The sequence below is a fragment of the Humulus lupulus genome, chromosome 1, assembly GCF_963169125.1.
Source record: "Humulus lupulus chromosome 1, drHumLupu1.1, whole genome shotgun sequence".
In the NCBI taxonomy this organism is placed as follows: domain Eukaryota; kingdom Viridiplantae; phylum Streptophyta; class Magnoliopsida; order Rosales; family Cannabaceae; genus Humulus; species Humulus lupulus.
Window position 1 is genome coordinate 300,501,955 of NC_084793.1, and position 11,610 is coordinate 300,513,564.

General features: G+C 27.0%; 1 protein-coding gene across 1 annotated transcript; it reads left to right on the forward strand.

Annotated features, from left to right (window-relative positions):
• Window positions 1–1,062: 1,062 nt before the first annotated feature.
• Window positions 1,063–8,069, forward strand: LOC133812191 (cytochrome P450 CYP82D47-like). The gene is made up of 2 exons (XM_062246262.1): window positions 1,063–2,132; window positions 6,734–8,069. Exons 1-2 carry the CDS (start codon window positions 1,158–1,160, stop codon window positions 7,361–7,363), a joined length of 1,605 nt encoding a protein of 534 aa, XP_062102246.1. The 5' UTR covers window positions 1,063–1,157; the 3' UTR covers window positions 7,364–8,069.
• Window positions 8,070–11,610: the final 3,541 nt, after the last annotated feature.

The following is an 11,610-nucleotide window of genomic DNA, read 5'->3' on the forward strand; positions in this document are numbered from 1 at the left end:
AAACAATGGTGTCTCAAAATGACAACTTCAAAATTGGATATTGCATCATTTTTCTGAGTAGTTTACTTTAAATCAATACCTCTAATTCCTATATCAAAATATAAACATTTTTATCCTTCTTTCAACCAATATTTTTTCTTAATGTTGCTCATCAAATTGTGAACAAATGCAGATTTGTTGAAGATATATATTGAAATTTTTTGAAAATGACGCCTACTAATATTTTATGATTATGTATCTTTTGTTTTATTTGTGTAAATCAGATTTTAAATGTTTGATATTATTTGTGTATATTTATTTCCCTATTATTATCACTCATATTATATATTAATTGATAGATATCTTTATTTATATCAATTATTATGGTATTTTGTATGTATTTTATTTATGGGAAGTTATAACTTTTGAAACTAAAACATATATGGAAAGTGACTGAAATTAGGGAATTGCATTTTCATAATTTTATATATTAAAATAGTATAGATTGTATATATTTTTGTAATTAGTTTATTTGGTGTTATTGCAGTAATTTTTTTACATTTATTGTAAATTAGTGAAAATTGCCAAAGAAAAAACTTATCTTCTAACCAAACTTGGAACTATAAGCCCAACTTTTTTTTACCAGTAGGGTCTGGCTCAGTTGGGGAAGTCTATGTATTTGAATGACAATGGGCAGGGCCACTCTCAGTTTCAAAAAAGAGTAATGATATGTACATCCAAAATATATACCCAAATATTACACACGGTGATGTGACAGTTTGGTATAGTCAATCACATTTATTAAAATTAGGACCCACTATTTTAAAAAACAGTGACATGTCACTGTGTCTAATATTTGGGTGCATATTTTGAGTGCAGATATCATTACTCTTCAAAAAATTTACTTACACTAATCTAACCATCTGACTCAAGTTTCCATTAAAAAAAAAAACCCAACTTTTTAAATTTGTACAAGTCTTTCAAAGAGACGTATTATATTAGTATAACTTAACATATTATTTACACCTTGGACTACTGAAACTTGGAATATGGTTTAAAAAGAAAAAAAAAACTCCTATCTTCTCACATCTTCTACAAGGTTAATTAACTCAAAGTTCAAACCAGAAATCACTATTTGAAATTTTGAACACAAAATAATCTTCTTTGCTATCAACTCAATGGACCCTTTTCTCCTAACTGTCATCTCTTGCCTCCTTCCTTTGCTTCTTATTTTCATATGTTACCACCTTAAAAAATCATCATCATCCTCCACTAATTCTCAGCCAATTAGTGCCCCTGAGGCCGCCGGGGCATGGCCAATCATAGGTCACCTCCATCTCTTTGGTGGCAAAAACCTGACTCACAAAACATTAGGAGCCATGGCAGACAAAGACGGTCCAATCTTCACCATAAAGCTTGGTTCACACAAAGTTGTAGTTGTCAACAGTGGTGAAATGGCCAGAGACTGTTTCACCATTCATGACATGGCTTTCTCCACAAGACCAACTTTAGTAGCATCCAAGTTGCTCGGCTATGACTATGCCATGTTTGGTTTTGCTCCTTACGGAGCTTATTGGCGTGAAATGAGAAAAATAACAACAATTGAACTGTTTTCGAACCCAAGACTAGACCTGCTTAAGCACATATGGTCTTCGGAAGTGGAGACTTGGGCAAGAGAGCTTTACAACAAGTTGTGTTTGGAAAAGGGTGGTGAAGAAAATCGAGTTTTGGTTGACATGAAGAGATGGTTTGGTGACTTGACAAGTAATATATCTCTGAGATTGATTGGTGGGAAGAGGTGTTTTGGAGAGACTAATACTAAGTCTGGTTTTGGTGATGAGGAGGCTATTAGATGTAGAAAAGTTATGAGAGATTTTACTTATTTGTTTGGTGTCTTTGTTTTGGCTGATGCTATACCATTTTTGGGGTGGTGGGATTTGAATGGTTATAAAAAAGCTATGAAGAAAACTGCTAGAGAATTGGATATCTTGATTGCTGGTTGGCTTGAGGAACATAAACAGAAGAGAAAATTGTTTGGTGAGAAAGGAAATAATAATGAAGAGAAGGATTTCATGGATGTCATGCTCAATATCTTGGATGACGCCAATGTTGATGGCTTTGCTGCTGAGACCATTAATAAAGCTACTTGTCTGGTAAGAACTAAAATCTCTTTCTAAAAATTTGTCTATAGTTCTATATCATGTTAATTTGTCATATAAGTTCTTTGCAAATTTGATATTTTTTCTCCATAATTTATCATGCTAGATATCACAACCTTTATGGTTAAAGCCTCAAACTAAACAGTGTAGTTCAAAATTCTTCAAGAATTGGAAATGTGAAAACGACATCGTTTTTTTTTCTTTTTTTTTTTGTCAAATTAAGAAAACTACTCATAACATTGTAAAAGAATTGGAAATGTGAAAACTACTGTTTGTTTTTTTGCTCGATCAAATCTGGGCAGAGATCATATCTGACATCAGTAAAAGATATTAATGTTTTTTTTATTCCAAGACGAAGAATTGTTGACTTTTTTAGTCAGTGACTCTAGTAACCTATGTAAATAAATGATTTATTAGTGAATATATTCAAAGAAAAATAATAAACTTTCACATCTTTCCAAAACCCATATAATGCCTACTTTGATAATCTCTACATCAGTGAACAACACCCAAGCTTTCAAACAAAGCTATAGCAACAAAAACTAGAGTACTAGGCCCTTCGTGCTAGCTAGATCTCTCTATGGCTACTAAGAGCGCTCCCGATAGATATTCTACTCTATCTTTTAAAATACTTTCCAAAAATACATATTTTTTTATTTTATCACTAAGTTTTACATTATATCAATCATTAGTTTCTCTATATATTTCTATACTCCATCCTTTAAAATATCTCCCCAAAACACATCTTTTTCTATTTTACCCTTAAGTTTTACATTATATCATACATCAACTTCTCTATATATTTCTCTACATCATTTAAATATTATATCTTTAAACATATTTTATTAATTAAAGTAAAATAAAATAATTAAAAAAAAGAAATAATAAATATATACTAAATAGGAGAGAAAAAACTTATAAAGAAAAAAAATAATATTAAAATATTATATAAATGATATGTAAATGTAGATATAGATTAATTAGAGTTTGTGCATAACTATTATAAATATATGTATAAAGGAGCTGATGGAAGGTGTTTTTGTGAGTTTTAGCTAAATATTATAAAGAAAGTGTATTACAAAATACGTCACAAAAACATATTTTTTTACAATTTACCTCAAACTTTTACATTATACCATAAATCAATTTCTCTATTTTTTCTCTACATCGTTTAAATATTATATTTTTTAAAAAATATTTTATTTATTTTAAGAAATAAAATAATTAAATATAATAATATCATACTCATATATATACAAAAGTTTATAAAAAATAATAATAAAATATTTATAGCTTGATGAATAGTGTTTCACTACATATAGAGAATACTATTTATTTAGGTAAAAAAATATAAGTTTACATCATCCATTGGAATACCATTTAACAATTTTTTCTCTATATTATAAAGAATTAGACATTTTAGCTCATCTATTAGGAGTGATCTAAGAGCAATGGTAGCAATATCACTGAGTGCTACTTTAAGCATATTAAGTTGTCCATTTATTTTTTCACTCAGCGATACTCCCTATTATTATTAAATTAAATAATATCAGTCCGGTATTAGATTGCATCAATAACAATATAGAGGAAATTACACTTTATATGGGATTTTTAATAGAGTGTGCAAAAATATGACTTTTTTTCAAAAAAGGTTAATCTATGGATTTTTTTTAAGAATTTTCACTTTTATGGGTTTATTTTCCCATATTTTTGTATAAAAATTGGTTTATGCCATAGTTTTACTCTTAATCAAATTTGGAAGGGTATGTTTGTAATTTGATTATTATTTTTTTAGGTTATTTGTTTTTTATATTGTTTTTATATTAAATTTTTCTTTGGTTGTTTTACAATTTTTTTTTGTAATATGAATTGTTTTTAAAATTATTATTTATTTATTATAAACATTTTTTTTTAAGATTGTACGTTTTGTTTTTTAAAATCCTGGGTAGGGTAACCAGTTACTTGATTGATCTTAAAAAAAATCATAGAGCTAGGTTAAATAACATGCACCAGGAGGGGTAACTAATTATCCTGAGATGAATAACTTTCTGCCATAAGAGAGGTAACCAGTTACCTAAGAGGGGTGACGAGTTACTCATATTAAATATGAAAAGAAACATCAAATTTGAAGGGAAAAATGGAAAAACACTTCATTAAAAAAGGAAGAAGTAACTATGATTTCAGTAACATAAGTAACTAGTTACCATAAAGAAACCATAAATACACACACACCAGAACGTGAAAGTAACCAGTTACCCTCATAAATATACATACAAAGAATGTGAAGGTAACCAGTTACCCATTCACGTTTTCATATTTTTATTAGTTTTCTTTCCAGATTTTGGTATTTCTATAAGTGTTACAGTAATTGATTTGAATTTTTTTTACATATAGTGGAAAGAACTATAAAAAAATTACAATAATAAAAGATAATAAATAAAAAAATAGTAGAATAATTATATAATGTTAAAATATATGTGTGAAAAAATTGAAAAAAAAAAAAGAAATAGAATGAGAAAAGAATAAGTACAAAAATGAAAAAAAAATATGGAAAAAAAACAAAAGAAATGATGAATGAAAAAAAAATAGATGAATAAATAAGAATGAAAAGAAGAAGAAGAAAAATAATGGAAAAATGAAAAAGAAAAAAAATATGAATGAAAAAATTGGTAGGAAAAAATGAAAAAAAAAATGGAAGAAGAAAAAAAATGAAAAAAAAACTCATATGTGTGAAAAAAGAAAAAAAAAATGGAAGGAGAAAATAATAAATATAGAAATGAAAAAAAAAATAGAATGAAAAAAACTGAAAAAAAAACAAAACAATACAAATGAACGAAAAAAGATAGATAAATGAATAAAAATGAAAAAAAAAAAAGAATGAAAAAATGGAAAGAAAAAAATTGGTAGAAAAAAAAAAGTAAAGGAAAAAAATGGAAGAAAAAACAAGTAAGGAAAAAAAAGAAAAAATAATAAAAAAAATGATGGAAAAAAATATAAAAAATTACTTTCAAAATTAAAGAAAACATAACTATGATAAAAAAAATGTGACATTTCCATATATTTAGTTAGCTACTAATTGTGTTTCCATACTTTAACTTTTTCTTTAATAAATTTCCTATACAAATTAAAAAAAGTATAACTCTCATATTTTTGCACATTAATAGTATAAAATCCATATTTTTGAAAAATTCTCATCAATATATCAACTTCATATGATATTGGGCATCATTGATGCCCATTTCTCGATAACATTAGTTGTCAAAAATACATAATATATATAAAATATATTAGCTTTTTTTTTTAAAAAAACAAAAAATAGAAGGTAACGTTGCCTAAATTACTCTAATTGTTATTAGTTTTAGAGTAAATAGCATGTGGGGTATCTAATTTTTACCAGGTCCTGAATTTTTATTTTGTAGCAATAAGATTTTTAATTTTTATGTTTTAGTTCACATAGCTCCCAAATATTATATTTTATTAAATAAATCCTAGTTATAATAGTAAAATAAGATTTTAACAATAAAAAAATATAGCACCCTTTTTCTCTCTTTAAACCTTTTTTAATTAATTAATTATTACCACATATATTATTTTTAGTAATTCACCTATATCCTAATAAATTTAGTAATAATTAATTAATTAAAAGGGTTAAGAAGAAAAAAATTTAGGTATTATATTTTATTTGGGTTAAAAAATTTATTTTACCTCTATAAATTAGATTTTCTTTAATAAAATGTAATATTAGAGACGGAGTAAACCAAAATATAAAGATTGGAATCTAATTATTATATAAATAAAAAATTAAAAAAAAATTAAGGATCTAAATGATACAAGCGAAGATCGGATCCGAATTGCTATTACTAAAAATATACAATTTTAACACATATCGATAGTATATTCTCTTCAATCAAATCTTGGCAAAGATCATACCTGACTGACATTAGTAAAACAAATTAATGTTCTTTTAATCCAAAACCGAGAATTAATGACTATTGACCAATATAAATATAAAGAATTATATTAAAATATGGGTTTATACTTTTATGGACCATGTGTTTTTTTTTCATTACTTGTTTAGATTTTGTATTTTAACAAATTATTTTTTGGACCCTATATTTTGTAAAATGGTTAAGATAGAACCTTAAACTCGATTTTGGTCAATATTTTCTTAACTAAAATCACAAATAATTTACCAAACTAATAATTCAGAACAAAAATAAAATCATTCTGCTTAAAAACTGTGTTGTTATATTCAATTTTTTTTTTATCAAAATTGAGTTTATAGTTCTATTTTAACTATTTTACAAAATATAGAGTCCAAAAAGTAATTTATTAAAATACAAAATCCAAACAAATAATAAAAAAAAATACCGGTCCAAAAAAATATAAATACTTAAAATATATATCTTTTCACATCTTTCCAAAACTCGAGTATAATGCAAGCTTTGATAATCTCAATCCATGACATCAGGGAACACCAAGCTTACAAACAAAACTAGCTACAATAATTGAACAAGACCCAATACAGTGGATAAGAACATACTGAAAGATAATATACAACTAATTTATTATTATTTTTACTTTAAATTTTGTAGAACCTTGTGCTAGCTGGAAGTGACACAACCATGATAGCTCTAACATGGGCCTTATCTCTCCTTCTCAACAACCCAAACAAACTCCAAAAAGCCCAAGTAGAGCTGGACCACATAGTGGGCCGAGAGAGAAACGTGGACGAATCAGACATCCAAAACTTAGTCTATCTCCAGGCCATAATCAAAGAAACCATAAGGCTTTACCCACCAAGCCCACTAGTGCTACGAGCTGCCAAGGAAGACTGCACTCTCACGTGCGGCTACCACGTGCCCAAGGGAGCACGACTGATGGTCAACACTTGGAAAATTCAACGCGACGAGCGAGTGTGGGGCGACAACTCAGACGAGTTCGAGCCAGAGCGGTTCCTGACGAGTCACAGGAATGTGGATTTGAGAGGGAAGGGCTTCGAGATGGTGTCGTTTGGTGGAGGGAGACGGTCGTGCCCGGGAGTGTCCTTGGCTTTGCGTATGGTCCATTTGGGTCTGGCTAGGTTTTTGCATGGTTTTGAAGTTAGTAAAAAATGGCCAAATAAACAGGTTGATATGACTGAGAGTACTGGCTTGACTAACTTGAGAGCTACTCCACTTGAGGTTTTTGTGGCACCTCGTCTTCATTCCAAGCTTTATGAATAGATTTGATTATATATATATATATATATTTAGGATTTATATTTTTTTTGACCCAGTATTTTTTCATATTATCTGTTTGGACTTTGTATTTTGACAAATTACTTTTTGGACCATATGTTTTGTAAAATAGTTAAAAAAGAACCCTAAATCTGATTTTGGTCAATGTTTTCTCAACTAAAATCACAAATAATTTACTAAACTAACAATTCAGAACAAAAATAAAATGATTTTACTTAAAAACTGTGTTGTTATATTCAATTTTTTCTTTATCAAAATTGAGTTTAGGGTTTTATTTTAACAATTTTACAAAATATAAGGTCCAAAAAATAATTTGTCAAAACACAGGGTCCAAACAGGTAATGAAAAAAAATACAGGGTCTAAAAAGGTATAAACCCATATATTTATGTGTGTGTGTGTTTTAGTGTTATATATATATTTTTAATGTTTGATGACATTGTTTTATACTTGTAATGCCATCTAGTTTATGTAATTAAGAAGGGAAAAAAATAGTAAGCCTTGTTCTTTTGGAAAAATACCAAAAATAAAGTTTTTCTTTAGAGTAGTTTTAGATCTTAATTTGGGGAGACAAATTATATTACATTTTAAAAATTTTGAATGTAATGTTGTGCTTTCTTTTATATCCATGTGTTTATTTCATGTTTTGATGAGACAAATTATATTACTCTTAAATACATTTGATGTTGATGACATTGTTTTTAATTTGTAATGTTATCTATTGCATCGATATATACTTTTACTTTTTGTTTGGATGTTAATTAGATTTTGGGAGGGAAAAAAGTGAATCTAACAATATATTATAACTCTATTAAATTTAGATTTAAACGTTAGTACAACATTTACAAAATAAATACACATTTAACACAAAATTTTATTTACATATATAACTGATTTTAAAAAATAACATCAGGTATTTTAAAAAATCCATGATTACAAAAATGTTACCAATTGGTCAACAATAAACACAACAAAAATTTACATGTGAATATATCACAAATTTTTTAAATTATTTACATTATTGTTACCAATACAAATAAAATCAACTAAACACATTCTAAAAACGAAATAGTAAATTAAGAAAAAAATTATGGGTAATCTACAAAAATGCACTAAAAGTTAAAAAAAAAATCTGAAAAATACGGTGCATTACAAAAAAATACACGATTTTTGGATAAAAACACGGAATGACAAAATTGTAAATACGGAATAGCAAAATCATAAATAAAAGCTGGAAAATACAATTTTGTGATCAACTTTTACAAACTAGTAAATATCTGTAACAAATTTGTAAATATTTGTTACATGTTTGTAAATAATATTTACAAAATCAATTATAGAATTGTAGATTTTTTTTTGTAGATAAAATTTACAAACAAATTCATAACTAAATTTTTTATTTTTGTAACAATAGTTTACAAATCTAGTTTTATAACTAAGAAAGATATTTTTGTAACTAACATTTATGAAAATATTTTATAATTAAGAAATCATAATCAAAATATATATAAAAATATTATATTTTTCCATATTATTACAATATTGTACCAACAAATTGCAGGAACATTCATATTTATGCTATGCAACTTAAAAAGATAAATTTAAGATATTCATTATTTATAAAACACTTTATTGAATATATATATAGTGGTGAAATACAATATTTTTTTAAACAAGTTTTACAATTTTGTAACAACAATTTACAAAACTAATTTCACAACCAAAAAGTTTATTTTTGTAACTAACATTTACATATATATATTTATAAATTTATTTAGCATGATTGTTACAAAGATTTATAAAATTAAGTTGTGAATTTAGTACATGTTTGTAACAAAAATTTATAAAACTAAGTTTCTTACTAAAATATATTATTTTATTTTGTAACTAATATATACAAAAATGTTAGATTGCATAAAACAAGTAACAAATATTAGAAAAAATATATAACTACTAATATAGAAATAGATTATATTTATTAAATATAATAATTTATGCAAGCATAAATATTTGTTTAATATTAATAATACATTCATTTTAAATAAATAAAAAATTGAAGAGAAAATGATTGAATATTATTATATCACATCAATATAATTAAATTACATCAATTAATGATGTTTCTTTTTATGAGTACACGAAAAAATAAAAGCTTATCAATTAATGAGCTGTATTCTTGTTTTTTCCTTTTTACTAATCTCTGAGTATTATTTGAAGGCACCGTATATTTGTAATTATTTGTATTTATCGTATATTTCAAATTTTTTATAAATATGCAGTGTTTTATGTAATTAATCCAAAAATTATTAGAAACACAATGACTACTATTTTTTTTAGTCGTTCATTCATTTAGGGATAAAAATGGGTTTTTTTTTAAATACACATTTTTTATGTTTTTTGTTTTTTTACATTTTTTATGATTTTATTTTTCAATTTTACTAACTCAAGTTTTAAAAAATACGATTTTAAAATTTCATAATTACAAAAATATTGTTAAAAAAATAACTAAAAAACAACTCACATCAACCCAAAATAAACTAAACACAATAACTTAAAAAACAACACACATAACAATATACATGTACAACTAAACATTAACCCAAAAAATTTAAAAATAACTTGAAAACAATACAAATAATAATTAAAAAAAAGATAAAACTGTAAAAATGTAAAAATTTACCTAAAATAGTAAAATTAGAAAGAAAAAACTTTGTTGGAACGTAAAATATTAATTTTTTTTTGGCAAAATCAAGTATTTTTTGTAAATTTATTATATATTAACATTATTGTTACTAATACAAATAAAAATAACTAAACATATTTTAGAGACAAAATAATATCAAAATTAAGATAGTTATTTAAAAAAATTATTAGACACGGCTACTTTTTCCAAAAGAAACACAATGATTACTAAACAAAATTCTAAAAATAAATCCATGGTTACAAAAAATATTACTATGGTCAATAATAAATACAACAAAAATTTACATGTGAATATATCACAAAATTTCAAAACTATTAACATTATTGTTACTAATACAAAAAAAAAAAAAAAACAATTACACATTCTAGAAATAAAATAATATCAAAATTATTTTTACAATATTTTGCCGACTTCCTCAACTACGTGCAGTTGGCACCGTTCCAGCTCCCCCCTGAACTCGAATCGGCTGTTGGCGAGGCTGAAGTACCTTTTCTTGAAGCATGAGTGGGAGGTCCCCACCCATGCAGACATTCTCTACTTCTTCTGCCTCAAGGCCAACCTGGATCAACGGGGACGAGTTGACGGGTTCTACTATCTGACCCGATTCCCAAACTCACCTACAGTCATCGAGCTGCCTAGCCACCCCAACGACTTTAAAGATCAGTTCTTTATGTCGAATGGGTTTCGCAACTGCGAACACTGATATTTCAACTGTCCTCGTAAGTCTTCTTTTCCTCCATATTTCATGGAATTATTCTTTTCATATTTAGTCTTCTCACGTGTATACTGATTGGAGTATCTTCGTGCAACCATTTTTGCGAGGACGACCAAATCAGTGACCTTTGGTGGTCAATACGACACTTTGGTCGGGCTCCTGCCTAGCGAGAAGGATTACCGCCAGCTCGTCTCTGATGACACGATGTTGGCATGTAAGTTAATTACTGAAGGCCAGACTCTAGCCTTGAGGAAGACCCGGGCTAACCACCCGGCTGTCCGCGAGCTAGCATCTATCCCCAAAGGGGGTGATGAGGCCGATGAAGGTGAAGAGCAAGAAGAGGCCGATGAAGGTGTTGGCTTTTATAGATCAAATCAGAGATTATACGCAGTGGAACAACAATCAAAATTGTTAATTTAATCCCACAAGATTTCTAGATCTACTTCTTCACATACATATATATATATTGAATCAAAGATATGAATAGAAAATTACCTCAAGTCCTTCCTTGCTGCTATATTTTTGTATGGCAAAAATCCTTGAGATCTCATACCAAGATCTTTCAAAATGTTCTCAGCACACAAAGAACGAGTGTGGGCTCACTATACAAAATAATAGGCAAAATCTATTTATCGGACGTTCTCAACACTTGAGATCTGATAAAGTTTGGACCTAAGTTTGTGAAGAATAGTGACATATGCTTGTATCATTGTTCTCTTTCTCTCAGATAGATTTCACGATATCTTTTCTATCCCTAAAAAAGTATCGTTATGAAAAATTGATATCCTATATTTAATATATCCAATATATTAAAA